The sequence below is a fragment of the Amblyomma americanum genome, chromosome 3 (genome assembly GCF_052857255.1).
Source record: "Amblyomma americanum isolate KBUSLIRL-KWMA chromosome 3, ASM5285725v1, whole genome shotgun sequence".
Classification (NCBI taxonomy): domain Eukaryota; kingdom Metazoa; phylum Arthropoda; class Arachnida; order Ixodida; family Ixodidae; genus Amblyomma; species Amblyomma americanum.
Genome location: NC_135499.1, coordinates 223,155,326 through 223,179,083, shown reverse-complemented (window position 1 = coordinate 223,179,083; position 23,758 = coordinate 223,155,326). Strand labels below are relative to the sequence as shown.

Below are 23,758 nucleotides of genomic sequence, written 5' to 3'. Positions count from 1 at the left end.
TCTAAATTTCGCCTCCATCGAAATGCGACCGCGTCTTTCGGGCGAGTTGGTGCACCATCACCAGTGCACTGAGCCACCGCAGTGGCTTCGGACAGAATCGTGCAGGTCCGTCCCCCCAAAGCGTGAGAAGTACGTACACCAAATGGGCAAATGAAAATGCATGAGCAGTCAACACCGAACACCATCATCTGTGTGTTATGTAAACATAGGAAAAAGGTAAAGGAACCGTGAATAATGATTTTGGTGGCTATATTTTATTGCAACAAATCTTGGTCTTTGTGAATGTTCGAGTCAGTTTATACGCTCTGCGTGGACCCTTTATATTACAAATATTTTTTTAGGTATTGCTGCTCTCAGCCGATGAGGCGACATCTCACCGCGCCTTCTTACGCGCTCGAAAGTAGGCGAGCCCTTTCGGAAGAATTTTTTGAACTCGCACCCTCCACCGTATCACGCGTCTGGGTATGTCGGTTGCGCACCGTGGACGCTACGGTGGTCGCGGCCAGGTTAGACACATTAGAGAGTTTTAGACGCACGGTACGGTAAACATGGTAACTATACGCCGAATATGGCTACGCAAGCTTGGTAACGGTAGCAACTGCAACGCGTTACCGCATTTGCGGTTACGCTAAAACTGTTTATTCAGCGAAGAGCGTACCACTACCGATTACTGCGTACCGTGCCCCGCAACAGCATGCGCAGATAGCCGAGAGCGCCAGATGGCGCCACGTTCCCGGCAAGGTCAACAGCGCGCCCGCCTGCCGCGTCGGAACCAATGAGAGCGTGCGCAGTAGCGGGGCGCAGTACACGTTCAGTACGCGCTATGCTAAAAGCCGAGAAGCTCCGCCGTCGGCAGCCCGGCAATGGGGCCAGCGGTGGAGCACTGGCGTTTTTAGTGTGTAAAAAGGGGGCGAGAGGAGAAAAAAAAAAGCCAGAATACATTGAATTTCAAATGTTGACTGCAGGTAACGTATAGCTTCTAAATGTCGCGTTCAAAAAATTCATGAAGCCGACCCCAGGCACGCGGCAACTTTGTTGAATAGTGTTGCAGGGTCCCTTTAATATATGCTTTCAAGTTAATATTATAATCGAACAACCCGCCGAGGTATATCGTCAGTCAGCTCCTTCCGATAGGAATTTGTCCAAAAGAGTTAGTATTCACCGCATGTCAACAGCAGAGCGAAACAGTTCTTTTTAAGCTATTCAATGTTGAGCTAGTTATCCTCGGCCAAATTGGCAGGTTTAGTCATTGTTGACTACCGCGCCTGTATTTCCCATTGTTTTGTATAAAAAAAAAATAGCGGTGTATCATCAGCGCACACAGAATGGTTTTAGATGCACACGTAATTGATGGTAGCTCACTAGCGTACAGGGAAAACAAGACTGGCTCTAAAACAACTTTGAGGGCGCAAAGACGGAAATCCGTACTGCTGCCGTTTCTTTCACAGGCGCCTCTCGCAGCTAGGATGGTTACCACTTTGACACGAATTCCAGCAACAAGGTCGGAATTCATTCAGCTGACGCGGTCGCGCCGCACTAGCGTTCGCGGAGTAGTATACTTTCAACGAAGTTTCACACTCGCCCGTTATCTGGTGGCATCGCTCCCGCTCATCGGCGAGAGCAGTGGCCAAGCCACGCTTATCTATTCCCTGCCAGGGGGCGCTGATAAGCGATTGCAACAGCAACGCCAGCAACGCGACGCCCCCGCAGAGACTGCCCTCCGCGGAACGCTTGCACGAGCTACGTACTGTACGGACCACGAACGACGTTCGCCTGGGTGCGTACTCCTTCTCTTACTGACGCGCGCTTCAGCCAACTTCCGCAGTAGCGGTGTCTGCAGTCACGACGGCTCGCGCGCGGCGACCAGCAGCACTCGGCTATGGTCACCCGCATTGCGAGACTCGGGATATAGCTGTCCCTCGGCAGGTCTAACAGGCGCGACGGCGTTAACTGACTCGAGGAGTGGGTAGCGTCTTTGCGCGCAGTTCTCTGTGCAGCGTGGCTAATTGTGAACGTTCGAACGGGCCAACGAAGCGCTATTAGGAACACTGACCGGGGCAGAGCTACAAGAACCGCCCATGTCTGACCCATGTATTACTTTGCGCATTGTATTCCATTGAACTGACCAAGTACCAACTACGGAGAACCTTTTCAAGGGTCGCAGTCGCAGAAGGCGAATTGAAGTTGGTCTATTGGTGCCTAGCTTGTTATAATCGACAATTAAATGTACTACTTTAATTGAGAACAGATCTTTTATGAGCTAAATGGGCGAAAAATTAGACACGGGTATCACCGCCACAGGCCGCTTTCGCGAGCCAATTGCGATTACTTCACATCTTTTCAGATCAAATCTTTACTCCAAATCACCGAGGTACGCTGCCAAGCAATTCAGGTATAATGGAGTTCATAAGTCTCTCAACGTCGCGAGGAAGCGACGATCAGCCAGCACAATAATCGTAACGCAAGTGCCTCGTTTAGTTATCTCCGAATGAGGTCCGCGAAGAGCGTACGCCTAGGAGCGATGTCCACACAAGGGCGGCATAGGTACGAGATACCCGAGCTGACGGTTAGCAGTGAGTGGATATGCCTCGCCTGAATTATATTTGCATCCTCTACATCTCCCCTTCTCCGGCGACCCTTAATGGATGTTTCACTTCTGGGCCCAGCCGGGTCACTTGCACACGCAGCTTCCGCGTTGCATCCGAGTTCTTTTATGGGATTCTGTCGCTGACTGACCACGACCTGTCGCTGACTCTCACAGTGAGGGATTGGCGGAGTTCCCGGGTCCGCGGGGCTTGTCGGCATCAAAGTGTCCACGTTAGTGTCGTCGGACGTTGGGATGTCCTGGAATTGCGAAGGCGTGAACGGAACACTATGGCGACGATTCCACTGAATGCATGGTGCCCTTTGCAGCCGCTTTCCCTGACTTGGCCCGTTTCTCTTGCGTCCCTAAACCATAAATCCTCCCCTATACGGAGGGTGGGCTGAGTTGCGTGGCAGCATGACGCTGATTGGTATTTTCCTTGCTGACTTCCAGCTGCGCTGTCCCTTTTCTTGGAGTTATCCTATGGCGACCACTTTGGCAGACGCGAGGGCCGCCGCGGTGGCTCAGTGGTTATGGCGCTCTGCTGCTGACCCGTAAGACGCGGGTTCGATCCCGGCTGCGGAGGTCTCATTTCGATAGAGGAGAAATGCTGGAGGCTTGTTTACTGTGCGATGCCAGTGCATGTTAAAGAACCCCAGGTGGTCGAAATTTCCGGAGCCCTTCACTACGGCGTCCATCATAGCCCGAGTCGCTTGACGTTAAACCCCCATAAACCATAAAGCAAACTTTGGAAAAATGCTATGTCTCGCCGTGTAAGCTTATAATACATTGCAGGAAAGGCGTAGCGCATTCCAGTACGGCTCATAAAAGATGGTGGCCACACTCGGGTATCGGCCGGGTCCTTTTGTTTGCCGCTGCTTTCGCCCGCTTCTGTTCTTCGAGCTGGCTAGCGTGCTTGGTCTTCGTGGCTGCTTCCGCGGTTTTGGCAGCCACCAGCCGCTTTTTTTTGCAGAGTAGCGTGGTCAGCATTCCTTCTAGCTTCGGACCAACTTTTCACCTCGGCGTTAGAAAGGTTCTTGCCGTTTGAGTGTTTCGCTAGTTCGGTAGGCGTCCTGCACATCACGTGCCCTTTAGGCTGCTAAGGTCTTTCTCGCGCTCGATGCGCAGCGACGGGCATTCCCTGACAGGGCTTGGCTGCTCGGTTGATGCACATAGCCTCGGTGCTGCAACCTTGCAATATCCCACTTGCCGGGTGTCTGGTGACCGCACGTCATTTGCCGGTTGTGCGGAGACGACAGTCTCGCAGCAACCGGCTTGCTCCACCCCCAAGCATGTCCCACCTGTACTGCCGGCTCCTCGCAAAACGGTTTCTCCGGGAAATCGACCGACTCCATATCGGCCACTTGCGGGAACTGTGACATCATCGCTATCCGCTGGTTCCCTTTGGGGCACAACCGTGCTCCGTACTCGCGGTCTGGCTCTGCCGCCGACGCGTCTGAGATATGCTCCTCCATTCCTCTGACATCACCCGAGCCGTCCTCTACCTAGACCACACCGTCGGCCCTTCTTTCTTGGACATCCCGAGGGTCGGGACATTCCGCAGCCCGTTGCTCGGTCAGGCGCTCGGGAACCGCGATGTCGCCGGGATCTTTTCCTTTCCCGAGTCTCTGCCCCAGTGTCCCCTCTGCCAGGTCGGGCGGCATTGCGACGTCTGAGAGTGGCACCTGCACTCGGCTGAACCGCTCCTCCAGCGTATTCGCTTCAGGCGTTTCCGAGCTCACCTCTACCCCGATTGCACAGTCGAGCTCGCCCCCTCGTCCCTTGACGACACAATGTTCATTTCCTTTGAACGCAGGCTCACTGTGCTCGGGAAGTGTCTGTAAAACCAACTGGTCTGCTGCCGGTGCCACTTCTGCTTCCGCCCTGCGGTCGCATTGCCGGTGATCTCGTTCGCCGTACTCAAGCGCCTTGCCTCCAGGGTCACTTCGCTAATTTCATTGGAAGCCGCATCGGCACCTCCGTTCCCGGGCTTGCTTCTTGCTCGGAGAGCCTCGGACTCATTTTGCGTCTCCAGCAACCGACGTGCTGAGCGCGCTTTGTCTAGCTCGTCCTCGTGACGTCCGCGTTCACGCTCATTCTCATGACGGCGCTCATCCTGCGCTTTACGCTCATTTCGAAAAAATTAATGTTGATTAGCTCAGTTAATCCAGGATATACAAAGCGAAAGATGTCGGCGTTCACTGTCTTCATTGGCGTTGGCGTTGACAATGTTCTAGACGGCTATGGCTTTGCGGAAAGGAAGGGCACATAATTCATCGGTCATACAAAAATTCGCCCATGGGCTGGAGTAAAGTGACGTCACCAGACCGGAACATCCCCATTGGCTGGAGGGAAGTTACGCCACCAGACCAAAAGTGACTTCACTTCCGTTAAAGCCGTCAACAGCTGCCAGTGCATTGCGAACACACAACAGAATTAGGTGTCCCTGAGAATTTTTCTGCTGGCACCCTCAATCTTTAAAACGCACTGGCATCGGACAGTTACACAGGCGTCTTGTGCATGTCGCCTATATCGCCGCAGCCGGGGTTCAATTCCCCGTCATAGGGCTCTGCAGCCGGACGCCCTCACCGCATGCGACAGATCATAATGGGACGAGAACCTCATTAGGAGAAGGCGCACGGCATTCCAGCAGTAGTGTCGTCCTGCATTAGCGAACTTCTTTTTCCCGGATGGCTGTTATGAAACGCTTTTAGCGAAAGGCGCGCCCTGGTGTGTATCTCATGTTATTCCGCACCACCGCATGAACCCCATCTTCTTGATCAAGATGTTCACAGTGACTGCCAACCTTAGCCGCAACCCTCGAGAGTTGCCCGCAAATCCGCCCCTAATATACATTTTTTTTCTATCTTGCTGTCCGGAGTTATCTGTGGTCTGGACGTAGTTTTTTTTTTTTCTTTCCGTTCTCTATATTTGCAAACCGGTTAGCTTTAGAGCATTCCAGATGGCAAGTTCATTTTTATTTATTCCCGCAAGGGCACCTTGTGTAACGAGGTGTTGGTGCTTGGCGCCACCACGGACCCTTAGCCTCCATACCGAAGCTGTCATCCGTACCGTGGCGATAGGTTGAAAGGTGGAGGGAAGAAACCTTGAACGGTGGCGGTCGAGGAAGTGGTCAATCCTCGGCTGATGGGCTCCTCGTCTGTCTACCAGGGGGGGAGTCCCGGGACCTTCCTCTGTGTATAAGGGTGAATCAGAGGCGACAAAGTATTTGGAACCCTTAGCCAGTACATGCCGTATGGAAAAATTTTCAAAAAAATCTGATCGGCTCCCAAAAAGGAGTCGCACCGATGCGAAACAATTGATGCCACAGAAACCAGAAACGTTTCCGAAGTTTTTCATGGTTCACTCAAACACTGATGAACCGGTAGCCAACCTGTCTGCATTTGTCATCGCCAACACCCTAAAAAGCTGTGTAGGCAAAAACTACAAAGCAAAAAAGCAGCGAACCGGAGATCTCCTTGTAGAAATAAACACAAAAGAACAGAGCGCGAAACTGATGTCTTTACAGAATCTTGGAGAAATGAGCGTACAGGTAACCCCGCACCGCACCCTGAACCACTCAAAGGGCGTCATATCTGAATATGAACTCCTACAGAGTACGGATGCGGAAATGGAAGAAGAACTAGCTGAACAAGGAGTAATAGCAGCCCGACGAATAACCATCCGGAGAAATAATGCTGAAATCAAGACAAAACACATCGTCCTAACTTTCAATAGTACAACTCTCCCTGATTCCATCCACGCCGCATACCTCCATTGTAAAGTCCGCCCATACATACCAAATCCGAGACGATGTTTCAAGTGCCAGCGCTTTGGACACAGCATGTTGGCTTGCCGGGGCAAACCCACGTGTGTCACATGCGCAGAAGACGCACATACAGAAGAAAGATGCGAACGCACTCCAAAATGCATCAACTGCAATGGCGCACATGGCGCGTACTCCAGGTCGTGCCCAGTTTGGAAAACAGAAAAACAAATCATAACTTTGAAGACCACAGAAAACCTGTCCTACTTTGAAGCAAAAAAACGCGTCTCTTTCCAACAGAAAGGGACATACTCCGAAGTGGTGACGCGGGGACCGCCGCCGCCTTCGGTTTCTGTCGGCACACAGGTCGATCCGAAGGACCTGGGGTCGACAACCAAGTCCCCACCACAGAAGTCAATGACACAGTCCACAGGGCTGAAAATTTCGCGGGAAGACCACGCGATCCTCGCCGGAGGCCCTCAGGCCCTACTTTCAGCAGTGGCATCCTCGGCGATAGACACCCAGAACAGCTATGCTGAACTGGACCTGTCGCCCCACCCCTATAAGAAGGCAACTACTGGCCCAAAAGACTCTGCCGCTGGAGCAGGGCCTGGTTCAGCGGTGCCAGCAAAAAAGACGAATGCGAAGGCCACGGGCCATCGCAACCAAGAAGCATCCTCCACGTCCACCGTGGAGGAGATGGATGTCGGCGAAAGTCCGCGGACATCTAAAAAACACGCATCCGCGGAATCTCCGCAGAAATCCGGCGCCACGAAAGTGGCGATGGATACAACTCCTAGTTCGCCACCGCTACAGCGGCGGCGAGACTCCCTAGAGAAAAAAGGGAAACCACGAATCACTGCTCCTGAAAATAAGTGACTTTCCCCAATCCCCAACTTCTCACAATGGCATATCTAATACAATGGAACTGTAGAGGTCTACACAGAAACTACAGACATAACCGATATGCTCAAAACAATGGCACCTACAGCTGTGTGCCTGCAAGAAACGAACCTTGGGCCACAGCACACAAACATCTTAAAAAAATATAATATTTTCCGGAAAGACCGAGAACAAGCTAGCCGACTCTCAGGAGGCGTCGCTATCATTACGCAAAGCGATGTCCCTGCAAGAGAGGTATCATTAAAGACGAACTTAGAAGCGGTCGCAGTAAACATCATTAGCCATAAAACAATAACAATATGTTCTGTGTACATGCCACCACACAACACAATTACTATGCATGACCTAGAAGAACTTCTGGGACAGTTGCCTGAGCCATATGTCATAATTGGGGATTTTAACGCACACTCCTCATTCTGGGGAAGTGAGCATACTGATTCCAGGGGTCAGCTCATCGAGGATTTTATTCTTTCAAATAGCATATGTTTAATGAACACTGGAAAAGCAACGTACTGCTGCCCCAGCTCTGGAAAAATGACCTGCCTAGATTTAGCGTTTGCATCACCATCGGTTTTTAATGATTTTATTTGGGATGTTTTAGACGACCCTCGGGGAAGTGATCACTTACCTACAGTTTTAAAGCTAACATCAGCTACATCCATCATCCCTACGAAGCCACGGCGATGGAAAATTCACCTCGCCGATTGGGGACTTTTCAGAACGAAGGCCACACTAGAAAAAGAATATGCCGAAACCCTTACTATAGAAGAACTAAATGAAAAATTTGTCACATGCTTAATATCTGCAGCAATAGAAGCCATCCCACAAACGTCTGAAATTGCACGAAAAACACATAAAGTTTGGTGGTCAAACGAATGCTCATCGGCTAAAAAGCAGCAAAACAAGGCTTGGGGCAACCTTCGCAGATATCCCACTGCAGGAAACTTGCTCATCTTCAAAAGGGCTAGAGCCAAAGCACGATACATCAGACGCAACACAGAAAGGGCATCATGGCAACAGTACATATCCTCCATAAACAGCTCAATAACATCCAAGAAAATGTGGGAGCAGGTGCGGAAATTCACTGGAAATTTTACTCCATTCACATTTCCAATGCTAACAACACCCGGTACTCAAACAACATTAGAAGAACAGGCCAACATATTGGGTGAGCATTTTTCCACAGTTTCAAGCTCATCCAACTATACACAAACATTTCAAAAGCACAAAACAATAGTAGAAAAACAAAAACTTCCCTTTGGAACATGCATACACGAAGACTACAATCAGGTTATTACAATGCAGGAACTAAACACAGTACTAACATCCGGTAAAATGACAGCACCAGGCCCAGACAATATACATTATGCCATGCTTGCTCACCTCTCTGAGACTGCCATAGAGGCTCTCCTAAAATTTTTCAATAAAATATGGATGAGTGGAGAAATCCCCCAAGCATGGAAAGAAGCAATCATAGTACCCTTCCTAAAACCTGGCAAACCACCAACTACTCCCACCAGTTACAGGCCAATAGCACTCACTAGCTGTATAGCAAAATCATTCGAAAGCATTCTAAACATCAGACTAACCTTCATACTTCAGTCCCGGCAACTTTTAGATATACACCAGTGCGGTTTTAAAAAGACATGTTCCACAACCGATCACATCGTTCGCTTTGAGAACACAGTTCGGGAAGCGTTCATCCACAACCAACACTGTATCGGGGTCTTCTTCGACATGGAAAAGGCTTACGATACCACGTGGAGGTTCGGTATCCTCCGTGACCTAGCGGACCTAGGTATCCGCGGCAGGATGCTGAGCTGTTTGAATGACTTCCTAACCAACCACACGTTCCGAGTCCGCCTAGGTGCAACCTTCTCCAACACTTTTACACAAGAAACTGGCGTACCCCAGGGGTGCATCCTCAGCACGACCTTATTCATCATCAAAATGAACTCAATAGGAAAAGTAATCCCAAAATCCATAATGTACTCTGTTTACGTAGACGACCTCCAAATAGCATGCACGTCATCCAGCATACCCACCTGTGAGCGACAGATACAAATAACAATAAATAAACTGGCTACCTGGGCAGATAGAAACGGATTTAGATTTTCCCCTCAGAAAACAGTAGCGGTTCTGTTCTCTTTGAGACGAGGCCTACAGGCCAACCCCACAATATATCTAAACCAAACCCAATTACCTGTCAAACAAGAGCATAAATTTCTAGGGATAACTTTCGATAAAAAGCTCACTTTCTTGCCACATATAAACACCTTAAAGAAAAAAGCTTCCCAAGCCCTCAATGTGCTAAAACTACTGTCAAGAAAACGCTGGGGATCTGATAGGGCATGCCTATTACATATCTATCGTTCTCTTGTTCGCTCTAAGTTAGACTATGGGTGCATAGTATATGGCTCAGCAAGACCGTCCTACATAAAACGACTAGATCCTATCCACAATCTTGGTTTAAGGTTGTCTTCCGGTGCTTACAGAACTTCACCAATAGCAAGTCTGTATGTGGAAACGAATGAACCTTCCTTAGAAGATCGAAGAACTGCACTAACTTGTACATACATCCTCAAAATCCTTTCTCACCCCAAACATCTCTGTTACTCAATCGTCACGAAATGCCCATCCAGAATACTCTTCAACAACAAGCCTCACGCAATTAAGCCGTTGCTCTTGCGCTTCGAAGAAAAATGCCAAGCACTAAACATACTAAATGAAATTAAAAATATTGCCCCAAGATGCGAAGCGCTACCACCGTGGTACACTCTTCCCACAGTGTGTGACATCACACTAACACGCCTCAGGAAAACTTGTACACCACACGACCAGATAATACAAGAATATCTAGCACTACAAGAAAAATACAGAAATTACACTCCATTTTATACTGACGGGTCAAAAACTCATGCTCATGTAGGAAGCGCAGTAATACAAGGAAAAAATGAAAATGCAGTACGACTTCCCTCATGTGCTACAGTTTTCACCGCGGAGTGTTATGCTGTTAGTGTTGCGGTGCAGAAAATAACAAATGAAAACATCAAAAACAGCATCATCTATACAGATTCACTGAGCGTCCTTACAGCATTAAACTCTAAAAATGCCACGGAACCACTGATTGGAAGCATCATACATAATATAGTAAAGGTCACAACACAAAAACATGCTATAAAATTGTGCTGGGTTCCCAGTCACGTTGGCATTCAGGACAATGAGAGAGCCGACATGTGTGCTGCACAAACCAGAACCATGGAAATAAAACATGTGAATTTGCCTCCTAGGGATTACATGAAGTTAGTGCATAGCAGACTAAGAGACAAGTGGCAAGCTTCTTGGGAAAATGAAGGACACAACAAGCTGCATACTATAAAGCCCATTATAAAAGAATGGAAATCATGCCACCATAAAGAGCGTTTTATCGAAGTAATTTTATGTCGTTTACGCATAGGTCACACACACATCACCCATAATTTCTTATTAACAAAAAAAGACAAACCTGTGTGTGAAATGTGTGGTGAAGAGCTCACAGTAAATCACATTTTAATTTCATGTTCGCATCTCGAAGAACTTAGGCAAAAAGTTTTTACAGTATTTTACAATGAACACATTCCATTTCATCCCGCATTGCTTTTAGGCGAGCAAACACTCGTCGAATTTTCACTTGTTTGTAAGTTTCTAAAGAAAGCCAGTGTTTTAAATCTATTATAATGTAACCTCTGTACACTTGACATAGCATCATCTAACCTTGTGTTTGGCGCATGATAGCCATAGTTGCTTATGCGCCATAAAACCCCATACAACAACAACATTTTTATTTATTTTCTGCCCCGGTCGAATAAATCCTGTAAGTATATCTGCCTGTCTACTTGCGCCTGTCTGTTTTTGCAATTCTAAGAAGTGCAGCGCTCGAACCAACCCAGGAATAAGAAGGAAGTGCTCACCCGCCGCAGTTTCGTTCAACGCAATGAGCGAAACGCTGAGACTCTCCTCGCTTTGGTGCGACGTACGACGGTGCCGCCAACTTACCGTTGAGCGCGCTCTGCTTACAGACAAGGTGTGCGGTACAGTCGCACTGAGATCGACAAAGTGTGTACCCGTGTCAATTGTCTTCAGGAAGACTTCAATTTCTTTCTTTGGTACCAGCCGTCGTCGTTTTACGACATGGCCTCTCATGCACGCTTCGGAAAGCAGGTCTGATTGGAAAACTGTGTATAAAATATTTCGTGAGCGTTAGGTGCCTGACCCCGTTTTGACTGCAGTGCTAGTACCTGGCATGGGCATGCGGTTCCTGGGCATTGAGTGGGCTCCGCTGTGGCTTCCGCTGCACCGGCGCCTGGAGACGCTGGCGGCGCTGTACTTCGCCGCATCGTTCCTGGCGGCGGGCGTAGCATGCACGCTGCTGCTGCTCTACATGCTGCTGCACACGCGCCTCTACCCGATACCGCTGCTGTACGCCGCCTGGCTGTACTGGGACCGCGACATCTGCGAGCGCGGGGGCCGCCGCAACGAGTGGGCGCGCCGCTGGACCCTCTGGAAGTGAGAGCCTGCGGCCTTCTCGATAGGCCGTCGCCATGTTTCGCGCCACACTGCCTCTTTCCAGAGCGCTTCCCGTTCTGAATGCGTGTGCCTGCACTGGGAAAAAAAGCTTTACTCCCTTAACGGATGCCAACACGGTGCACCCATAAATTATGCCCACTGCTGCACTCTTTCGACGCTTCTTACGATGACACCCTCCTCCGGCACGCAAGGTCCTTCGTCATTCATAAAACAACACGTGAACAATATTGTGAAAAAGACTGTACTGGGACCTCCTAGCATAGCCGAAGAATGGCCACGTATTGTCCTGCACAGCTTATTTAGGCTCGGTAGTGCGCTCGAAGAACCCACCAGCAAAGCACTTCAATAAAGGACGGTCAGTTAAAGTGGTTAGCACATCTAGACACTGTGGAGAGAAAGCGTTTTGTGCTTTGGGAGTATATGCTGTCGGCAACAAACGGACCTGCGTATCTCTTCTGTGGCACATATGGGGCTGGATGTTCGGTACGGCCTCGACAAAAGCGTTAGTAATCATGCCGCTAGCTTTCGCCTTCCCATTTCAACTCATGGTACATGTTTTGGGATGTATCCATGCCCCCCCCCCCTTTTTTTTTTATAAAACCCGTGTACAGATAACAGTAGGTTTAACAATAACGCTTAAATGGCAACTGAAGAGCAGGTTTTAGAATTCGACCAGCTTAAAAGAGTCGACTGCGTGAAGCTTAAAGATGAAGCATGCGAATTATTTTTGTGCTAGCATTTTAAATAGCGAAGTTTTATCGCCGGATAAAGCCGCATCGGCGTCCAGGCTTCTCTGCAGTGCACCGCGACGGGCTGGAGTCGCGTTGATGACGTCACGTGGGGTGGCGCCACGTTTCCAGCGAAGAAACGGTTGCTTCAAGGAAGAAACCCAGCGCGCCCGAAGGTGAAGCCCACGGTGAGTTGTTTGGAGGCATTGCACGACGCACGCCAGTATGCGGGCGAAGGCAGCGTACATATGAAATTTCGGCGACAATGACGCCATCATAAGTTTCCCTGCAGTCCTACAGCGTAGTGAGGAGAAGCCTGACCATCGTCGCGCCTTTAGTCTGCGGCTACGTCACCATTTTAAATGCTAGCGCAAAACTACTTGGTATGCTTTGCCTAGAAAATTGATACATTCGAATGCTGTTTTCGAAAACGTAATTAGTTTCAGTATATCTCAGTTAGCTTTCATGTTATGAGGAAAGAACAGAAGCTGAATTGTGTAATTTACTACGGGTCGTTAGGGCACTTTCCCTCAATATTTTTTGCTTCCGATTGAATTGGAGCTGTATCTAAAGACCTGCCAAGCGGAGCTATGCTATTTATATTGATTTTGAGGTACATCATCGTGTTTTGTGTTGAAGCACCATAATTAGGAAATGTAATTAGGTTACATTATAGCTCACAAAATACGATATGGTCGGCTCAGCCATAAAAGATATTCCTTCATAGTTCAGTTCTTTCTGAATTCAGCGGTATAAGATTATTTGAAATTGCACCACAGAAACGTAATTAAAACTTCCTCAAGGTCAGTCATAAATTTATCGCATTTGAAGTGCGCCCGCTATCCTCTCGGAGGTCGTAATAGAGGCCTTACAAAACGGCGGAATGCGCACGTTCCAATAGGTGTTCACAATAGTAAAAAAAATGCCAGAATGTAGGGAAGAGCGCCAGCTTTGGAAAAGGCCAAGATGGCGGTCATCGAGGACGCGGTTGCGGCAATCGACGGGCGCGGAGTTCTACCCAGTTTTGCACCTAAATTTCCATTTCGGTGATATATGAGACAGATACTGCGCCATTTCCTTTCCCCTCAAAAACCAATTATTATTATTCGAAAGCGTCAAATATAATGCTTTCTTAATAGCTGGAGGTGGAATTAGACCTTGAAACTTTGTTGGCAGGTATTTTAGAGTATGCTGAACACGAATATGCGATTTTTGAAAGATCTAAATTTTCTTTTTTTTTTCGCTGTTCGGGCCCTTTCCCATGCAGGGCTGGCTTCGCATCGCGGTTGATAAAAGTTCCCTTATTATTTACATTTTGAATATCTCTTGGATAGTTGCGCTGATTCTATAGTTAGCTGTCATATTCTTTCATATGTCGATAATAGCCCGCTAGATTTGTCGGGACGGCAAGTCGTAATTTTGCATTTTTAGTGCGCTCGCACTAAATGTGTCACTTACGAAAAAGCCGTTATTTCCGGTTGAAGCCTCGGGGTACCTTGGGTAAGTTCGGAGGAGCGTCGCGCCAACTGATGTCAGTGGGAGGCAGCTCGGTAAGCTAGGAGCTCCGCGCCAGCTGCAGCCAGCGAATGAAACGCTGTTGCGGGCACATGCAGATGCCAGGCCAGAAAGAAAAGTCGAAGTATAATGTCGCCGGAGGAACGTGCAGTGCAGCAAACGGCAAATCGTGGATGACGCAGGTCCTTCGACGGACTCCGAGGCCCAACGACTGGCACGGCAAGATGAACAGCAACGCCAAAGAAGAGAGCGCCAAGCGAGGCGGCAAGCCGAAGCAGAGCGGCGATAACCTTGTTAAATGGGATGCGGAAACAGATGAAGATCGAGGCGCCTATTGCGGGCACATGCATATGCCAGAAAAAAGAGGCGAATGGCGAAGTCGCCGCACGGTTGTGCAGTAGAGAGGCGAATATACAGGTGGCTTCAGAGACAATCGAACGGAGGGAACGAAAACTAATCGCATCAAGCAGCTCAGGCGGCTTATCGCAAAAGGAAGGCCGCGGAACAACTGCAAGAACATATGGGTGCAGCTGGAATTTTCAAGCTAAAGAAAGATAAACAAAGATAAAGCTAAACAAGGCAAACGTGCTAGCGCACCTAAGGTACATTTAGATTAACCAGGTAAAACAAGGACCATTTTTTTTTATTTGCTGTTACCATTCATTCGCATTGGAAACTTCATGCGAACTTTTTTTTTGTCGATGAAGACGCACCATCAGCAGTGAAGTGGCCGCAAAGAGTTGGCTAAGAAATGGCAGCGGCTTTTTTTCTGCAAAAGCGCTCATGTCACAACTGTTCTCCCAGGCGCTTGTTACGGCTGAGGCGCCAATGACATCGTGACTCCCCAAGAGTTGCCGGCCAAGGGTAGAAAAGGAGGGGGCCGGGGTCTCTTCGGAAATGTTGACCGGCATGGTCCCGAATGATTATTTCACGTTGCCTACAGGAGAAATCGGAAAGTGCAGTAAGTGCAGCAGTTCATAACTATTGTATAACTAGAAAAAAGAAAAACTGTCGAATTTTCAAAATAGTATACAAGAATGCCGTAAGGGTATGGAATGCCACTGCGAGAATTTCGAAAAAATTGATACAGATGTACCTTCGACGCTTTCGTAACCTTTTTTTTTTCCTGTACTATATGGACTGCCGTCACGCTTCGTGTTTGGTTCGTTGTACATGAAGGGCCGAAAGAGAGGAAAGGCTGCGCGCAGGTACTTCCGGGACTACTTCCCCATCCGGCTGGTGAAGACGTGCGAGCTTCCGGCTGACCGCAACTACTTGCTGGGCTACCACCCGCACGGCATCATGTGCGCGGGCGCCTTCTGCAACTTCGCCACCGAGGCGACCGACTTCAGCGCCACCTTCCCGGGCATCCGGCCGCACCTGCTGGTGCTGCGCGGCCAGTTCTCCTTCCCGCTGCACCGCGAGCTGCTGCTCACGGGCGGTAAGAAGCGCTTCTGGCACTGAGCGCCCCTCCGTCTTTCCTGGGCGTAGCATCCTTGACCTCTCTTGTACTGGAGGCGCATGATTCCGTTCTCTCAACGGCACATTTCCAATGGCGGCGATGGTATTACGTGCCTGCGCCCTTTGTGTCGGGCGGCCCAAATGTTGCGCCCTGTAGCTGAGAGATGTTGAGGGTAACGCTGGCGAAGAAAGGAAAAGACGCAAGGAAAAACTTGGGGACGCTTAAGCTCTGCCTTAAGGGTATGACGCGATAGTGTTAATGGGTGTCTTCAGCGGCCTGGGGAACTCTTTTCGCTTAGGTTCTGCCTACATGCGCATATATGCGGAATTTGTCATTCTTTACTTTACATTCATAGATCGCGGGGAGTCCTCGTACAACCCTTGGCGAAGTGGACGCGCACGATTAAGGGACCCGACACTTCACTGGCAGGTGGCTGTTTCAAAGAGAGCCACCAGTGGGGGCTTGTGAGACCTATAGGTTGCTCTTCCCGAGCAACCAATCATTAATTTAACTGCCACGGTAGACAGTTTGCTCACAATCCGATGGGCAGGTTGCCTCTTGCCACGGTGGCCGTGGTAGTGATGACGGCACAAGGTCACATGGCCTGCCACCTGCTCTTTCGCTCACAACGCCGGCAACGACAACAGCTTAAGTGACCTCTCCAATTGAAGAACGAACACCTTTCGCAGGTCTACTCGGTTTAGCTGCGTTAAACCCCTACCATTTGTATGTTAGAAAGACACACTGACCCCCACCACTCTTTTTAATAACTTCTGCAAATGAAGTTAGAAAATGCACATTACATATGAGAACACCAGGCTGCAGCTTCGGGACCTTAAAACTCAAGTATGTATACCATGCTCAACTGCTTCCCTCGTTGTATTCATGACGTCAAGTAAAAGGTAGCTGTCTTAACGGACGTTAGCAGCCAAATTTAATGCGAATAACGTTTTGTTGACCCCTTTTGTCTGAGAGCTATAGAGGAAGCTGAGGGGGAGGGAAGCCCCCCTCTGTGACGGCGTACGACGAATATTTCCCATGCGCAGGCATGTGCTCAGCGTCTCGGCAGAGCCTGGACTGGATCCTGGGCGGCGAGGCGCGTGGCAACGCAGCCGTGCTGGTCGTGGGCGGGGCCATCGAGGCGCTGGACGCCCGGCCGGGTTCCCACCGACTATTCCTGAGCCGGCGCAAAGGATTCGTCCGCGCGGCGCTCAGGCACGGGTACGTGCCTTACTGCCACTGAGCCATTCCTCTCGCCTGAAGGGGATTCCCGTTGCGAGGAAGTAATCACTCATTAGCGCCCGCCTGGGCAGACACGTAGGTCAGCAGCGCCGCGTGCTGCTGCGCGGAGCCGAGATCGCCGAGTCGAAAAACGAAATCTTCTTCAGTGGCTGCACAAGAGGCACAGATGATGATGAATACATTTTCTTCATCTTCTGGGTAACCTTCGGGTAGATTGCGTCGTCTTTTAATTTTGGCTTGAGTATGTGTTATTTCTTGTTCCTTGTCTAGTTCTTCATCCGGTGGCACGTGTTCCCTTCCGCTTAGCCTATAGTGTAGTAGGATTTCTTAGTATGTGGTCAGCAGGTTTGAGTAATTGTGCTCGGTCATGTGTTGGGGTGTCCGGGGTAGGAGCGTTCGCGCTGCGGCGTGTGCGCCTTCGTTCCCCTCTAAGGACTGATGCGCTGGTGTCCACATGAGCTTTGCTTGCCTTTCGGCCTCCTTCATGTCCGTCAGAATCCTAATGGCTGCCTTTATCGGTTAATGTATGTGTTTTTCTGTGTGGTTATTGCGAGCGCAATGGCTGCCTCTTCCGCGTTTTTTGTGTTTCTGCACCTTATTGATGCGCTTTTTCTGAGGTTGCTATATCCGAATCTGTGACTGCTGTCATCATGCCTCCAACCGGCCCTACTGCGTCTGCATATAGTATTTATCTGTCGTTCTTTCATTGTTTTTCTATGGCTTCAGCTCTGGCCTGTCTTCTTCCCCGTGGTGTATCGGGCGCATGTTCCTTGGAGTTGGGCTTTGCTAGTAATATTTTGTTCAGCCCTTCGGGCCCGGGGCTTCCTATCAGTATGACGTTGTGCTTGTAGCTTGCGTCCAACACTGATCTGCCTCTCCTAGCTGCAGTTGACTAGGCGGCATTTCTGCGATGTTAGGTGGGCTGCAATTATTTCGTCCAGCGCGTTGTGAATTCCCAGCTTCTTCTGCTGACGCACCGATTGGAATGCCGAAAGCTCTTATACGCCTTCCTCACCAGGTCGTTGACTTTCTCTTTGTCTGCTTTTAAGGTCATGATTATGCTAAGCGTGATTGCGACAATGTTTTGTTCTTTGTCTGCCTCAAGAAAAAAACGCGTTCCAAATTAGAAAATTTATGGGTGAGGAAAGAATCAACAGCCACAGTAAATCACCGTTTATTTTCTTGCCCAAGAGGGCTGCAAAGCTGCTGACCACTTCCTTTCGAATATGTAAAATTGGGATATTTTAAAAAGTACAAATACAAAACGAAGAACGGGTTATAAGGAGTTATTGAAAAAAATAAATTTCGACTTGATATCGGTTAAGACCGGGAGTAAGCGCGGATTCGTATCCAATGGCCACAGGAACAAGAGCTTTTGTGTCTTACTCCTTGTTTGGTGGGTTAGAAAGGCTTCCCTAGTTTTGCATCGAAGAACGCAGCGAGGGCAGTTTACTTGGTTCGAAGCGGGCGAGCAGAGTGCCGGGCGCCGCCAAGTTGTAGGTAGGTAGGTGACAACTTTATTTCTGAGATATTTTAGAGAAAGCCTGGCGATCAGAGGGCCGCAAACCCTTGCACCGCGGCGGCCTCCGCAGCCCAGGTGACCGTACTCTCTTGAACAGCGGCTTCCGAGCTTCGCAACAATGCCTCCCACTGTTCGGTTGTGGCGATTGTTGGGTGTGAGGGGTAGGTGTTGGCCTTCCCATAGGGAGTGTTGTAGTGTGGCTGGTTGTGAGAAGAATTTGCATGTTGGTCTCTATCTATCTGGGTGTACTTTGGACAGTAGAAGTAGGTGCGGGTAGGTATTTGCCGTAAGCCGTAGCCACGCGCTCGCTTGAGTTTTGGTCAAAAACTTTTGCGCTGGTCCATAGAGGATCCGCGGCAGTCAATATGCTGATGTTCCTGGCAAGTTTGGGGCCTACCCCTGGATCCCGACACCATCTCTCGCCCAGTGATTTCCCTCGCCCGGTAGGACAATTTTCAGGCTGAGGTGTAGGCAGCTAGATTTCCGGCGTGTCCAGAGTGAGCTAGAGTCCAGGTTACGGTGATTTTCGATTGTGGTGCAAATTAAGGCGCCTTCAGCATTGCGATGTGCACTTGGGGAGACACAGCCGCAGGCGAAGTTGCGGACGGCTGCCTTACTAACGCTGATAATTGTGCGCACGTCGGCCGTAGCAATAGCCATGGCGATGGCCGCCTCTTCTGCTTCTTCTGGAATGGTGCTTGTTATGGAGCAGCTGTTCTTAACCGCCAGTACTCGTCTGTGACGACTGCAGTCATGGCCGCCTTGTAATCGTGTTCTGCAGCGCCTGTGTAGATGGGGACCTGGGGAGTGATGGCGCTGATGTAGATTTCGACATCTCGTCCTTCTTTCTTGGTGATACTCCAGATGCATATCTTTGGGTATAGGGGGGATGACTCAACGCAACTTCACGCCTGCTAGGTGGACTTCACCACGCAATAACAGCGTTCCTTGGTAGGGTTGCTTCGCCGCTTACTAATGGTGCCATTAGGGGAACAGCACGCCCGCAAGGCAAACTTCACCGCAAAACCTAAATGGTTAGATGGCTTCACTGCAGTGCACAAATGTAGTCGGGAGATAGGTATACGTCACATTCACAACTACCGCTACAGGCACCCATGTCATCAGCAGGAATTGTAGCCTACAATGAAAGGGTTGAGGGAAGTCTCCTCTAGGTCAATGCCTGCTGCTTCGAAGTGTCTTAGGTGTTAATACGCTAAGACAAATCTGATTACAAAGGTGCGAATTTTGGAATGTAAACTTTCGTGGAAAGTGCGTGCTGACGTTCAAGAAATTACTCTTAAATAAGCGCAGCGCCGCCACGGAGGAGCCCCTCCCAGCATCGCGCCCTCGGCGCTGCACCCGAAGTAAAACCCAGAGCGGTCCGAAGCCCCTTCTGGAGGAAATCAGATCGTGGTGGGTGTGCGGCGCCAGGAAGAAATGCGGCTTTCGCAACTAAATTTTGTTGCAGCCTCACTGTCCCCTCCATCTTTGTCTTCCTTCCTGACGCCCTGCATCCACCATGGCTGACAACGGGTATACACTTCGAATAACGGCAGTACACCTGAAAGCCACACAACTTTCTCTGGGATGTTTGTAGTTGCAGAAAAGCTGTTCCGGGGCATGGACTCGTGTCCGCCGGCTTTCCGGGAAAGTCTCTCTCTCTCTGCCCACTCACTCGCTAGAGCTGTGCGAAGATCTAAGTTGTGAGGCGAGGCCGCTTTGTTGTTAACGAGCCCCCCCCCCCCCCTTTTTTTTTTTGTTCAGGACTCCGCTGGTGCCAGTGTTCTCGTTCGGCGAGAACGAGCTGTTCTCGCAGGCGGACAACGCAGAAGGGTCGCGGCTGAGGCGCATCCAGGCGTGGCTCACGCGTAGGCTGGGCTTCTCACCGCCGCTGTTCCTCGGACGGGGCGTGTTCCAGTACAGCTGGGGCTGGCTGCCCCGCCGGCGACCCATTGTCACCGTGGGCAAGTATCTTGCACAGGCGAAAAGTACTCATTTCACAGGGCGTAATTCTGACACAGTGAAACATGTCTAAGTGTCATGGGTGATATCTGGCTCCAAAGGTTTGGTTGGTTTCGTTTATGGGGGTTTAACGTCCCAAAGCGACTCAGGCTATGAGGGACGCCGTAGTGAAGGGCTCCGGAAATTTCGACCACCTGGGGTTCTTTAACGTGCACTGACATCGCACAGCACATGGGCCTCTAGAATTTCGCCTCCATCGAAGTTCGACCACCGCGGCCGGGATCGAACCCGCGTCTTTCGGGCCGGCAGCCGAGCGCCAAAGGTGATGGCAACGCTGGAAACTGTCTGCTTTCTCCAAGATGTTACTAAGAGGTGCCCAGCAAGAGGGCGTAAATTCTTATTAAAGGATGATTTAATATAGTTTTTCAAGGAATTTTAAAGAAAAACGATCGAAGCAGTAGCCGCGCTGAAAGTGCAGATCGAGTGGACCCAATAGCTGCCCTTTGAAGGCTTGCGCCTGCACCTGCAGTGAAGCACACATATTTAAACGCGGCTCTTCATCAGCGTGCAACTACTAGCGCCGACCCTTTGTAGGCTTGCACCTGCAATGAAGCACGTGCGTATATTAACGCTGCTCTTCATCAGCAAACAATGATTGGTTGTCAACCAAGTCGCCTGGAAAAGAAAAGAAAATAAACCTTGAACTGCCGTTTCTCGCGTCGGGTCGCCTCATCTCTTGTTAGTTTCTTTTTCAGACGTTTTATTACTACCCATGGTTTCGACATGAACTATTCGCAACGCCTCTGAGATCTTCGTGTTCAAGTTAAAGCCACTAGTTAACGTGAAAGAGTAGGGCGCCCTTTAGCTTGTTGGTGCTTGATACGAAGAAATACGTTGTGCGACCAAGAAAAGCATGGGTCCTGGCTGTCCCTGTATTGGTCGCGCTATACGTATTATTTGACAAGAATTGATACCCGCAGTCTAGCAGTGAATAGCTCATGCAACAGTGTTATCGAATTTCCTGCTGGAAAACATGGTCTCATGCACAAGTAGAAAAACATTCCGCGATAAACTATATCTTTAGAAAGTCAGTCCATCTAACATGTCATTCCCCATGGACAAAATGCACTCCTTGCTTCTTTTCTGCTTTTTATGTTTTTGTTCGATTTCTCCTAATTTTTTTAGCTGACGAAATGTTAAATGAATTTGTTATCCATGACATCCTAATAATATTCATTTATTATTGCTTGTTCTATTCTTGCGTTTTGGGGCAATTTTCGCACCCGTCGCGGTGGCTCAGTGGTTAGGGCGCTCGACTACTGATCCGGAGTTCCCGGGTTCGAACCCGACCGCGGCGGCTGCGTTTTTATGGAGGAAAAACGCTATGGCGCCCGTGTGCTGTGCGATGTCAGTGCACGTTAAAGATCCCCAGGTGGTCGAAATTAATTCGGAGCCCTCCACTACGGCACCTATTTCTTCATTTCTTCTTTCACTCCCTCCCTTATCCCTTCCCATACGGCACGGTTCAGGTGTCCAACGATATATGAGACAGATACTGCGCCATTTCCTTTCCCCCAAAAAACCAATTATTATTATTATTATTTTCGCTTTTTTCTCTTTCCTTTTTTGCAGCATTTTTGAGGAACGCTAAACGTGTTAACCTGCCTCCCCTTATGAACTGCCTTCAGGCTGTTAAGGAGCGAATAAATTAAATGAAGCTTTAAAAACCACGGTACTTTGCGGCAAGATGCCCTTATCGTGTCGGGTGGCGTGTAACGTTGCTGCTGCACGCACTGCCGCAGTCGGGAGACCACTGGACGTCCCCCGGCGCGAGAACCCCAGCGACGAGGAGGTCGACCGCGTGCACCGACAGTATGTGGACGCACTGCTGCAGCTCTTCAACGAGCACAAGGGCCAATGCGGGGCGCCGGAAGCCGAGCTGGCCATCGTCTGAGCCCACGTCACGTGCCCTGCCTGGCGCTAGTGACTTGGCCTGGGTACCACGCGTACAGTGCCGCGCGCGCGCGAGCGGGTCGGTTCGGAGTATGATTCGATTCGAGTCGATTCGAGTCGAACCTGCGCGAAGTAAGCACATGGCGTCCTTTGATGAATCATGTACTTGCGTCGAATGCAGTCCGCCGGCACACCACCCGGGGCTGTAGATCTGCTCTTTAGTGGTGGTACGCTGCTGCGCCGGTGGTGCACACTCCCTTTGCCCCGAGACTGTTCCCTCTAGTCGAAATCGTGTGAAACGGTGTCGCAGACAAAGGCGGAGGCAGGTCAATTTTTTGCGCAGTTTTCCTTTGCATGATCGCGCACGCGAACGACTCCCGAACAGTCCTGCAACAGCTGCCCTGCCCCGTCAATGCCTGCGTTGAACATTGTTCAAGAAAGCGCAGCTTTTGAACCGCTTGCTCAGTTTTAGTCAGAATTGAAATGTGCAGTTAATTTACGAGACCACCAGTGCCAAATGTTATAACTGTGTCCGTTCTGCATGGTGGAAGGTGTTTATCTTCAGTAATGATAGCGATGGTGGGCACTTAGCAAAACTATAATTTTTTTAATAAATGTCATTTCTGTGCTTCTCTTGCGTTCTATGGTATCATGAATGCACGCAGCAGAGGTCTGCGCGGTCCTGTTTCACAGCTGTGCTTTTCTGTGACAAAAACTTTGAACAAACATGAACGGCGTTTTTTTTTTCTGGTTCTCATTGAGTCTCATTTTTCTCACTAAAAATGTGAATTTTTCATTGTTTCACAATTAAGTACGGAGACCCATGCCTGTCACCAGCCTTACGGACTCACGAGAACCCGCTTTGGAAGAACAGTGGAAACCATTCGAAGCTCGGTCCTCAGCGTACGAAGAGAATCCTTTCCCCGTATAGGTCAAGTCTGCTGAGGTAACAAGCTGCAGTTCTGCCGAGTTTCTGCTGGGTCGGCAGTTGAAGATGATCCTTGACTTGCTTCGTCCAGATCTCGAAGTACAGCCAAGGAAAAGCAGCTGCATGCTAATATTCTTGAGAATCGGACGTCAGTGCAGATGCATAACCTTGAGCCAGGAGTGAACGCTTCCGCGCAGTTATCGACCGTGACCAAGTTGCGTGCCGGCCGCTGTGGGGTCGGACCACGGGTTCGCAGCAGTACTGACGGCCGCATGTGGAGGAGTCATCGTGACCCTGCCCGAGCAGCACCACAGACGGCCAGTCGAGCCGAAAACGGGGGATCGTCGCGTAAGTAGTGTACTGGGTGCCGATCCTGTTGCTGTGGAGGCTGGTTGGTCGGCTCACTAACTCTGTTGCATGGGAGCAGTGCCGCCGGGGATACCAGGAACGGTAGACGTGTACACCTTTCGTCAAATAGATACAGCCCAAGTGGTTTGCTTCAAAGGGTTCGCAACCTCTGGAAGTCGTAAGCTTCGGAAGGCGCAATTGCCTCTCACTTTCGAGAGATCTGATGGAATGCTGAATATGCAAAAAAAGCCGCACGACACGGCCGAGCAGCAAAATGCG

The 23,758-nt window shown here is 49.8% G+C and overlaps 1 protein-coding gene across 1 annotated transcript; it reads left to right on the top strand.

Annotated features, from left to right (window-relative positions):
- The first annotated feature begins 1,694 nt into the window (after positions 1-1,694).
- LOC144126192 (2-acylglycerol O-acyltransferase 2-like) lies at positions 1,695-22,956 on the top strand. Its single transcript, XM_077660190.1, has 6 exons — positions 1,695-1,777; positions 11,522-11,798; positions 15,271-15,503; positions 16,571-16,745; positions 20,053-20,252; positions 22,053-22,956. Exons 2-6 carry the CDS (start codon positions 11,536-11,538, stop codon positions 22,202-22,204), a joined length of 1,023 nt encoding a protein of 340 aa, XP_077516316.1. The 5' UTR covers positions 1,695-1,777; positions 11,522-11,535; the 3' UTR covers positions 22,205-22,956.
- The last annotated feature ends 802 nt before the right edge of the window (positions 22,957-23,758 follow it).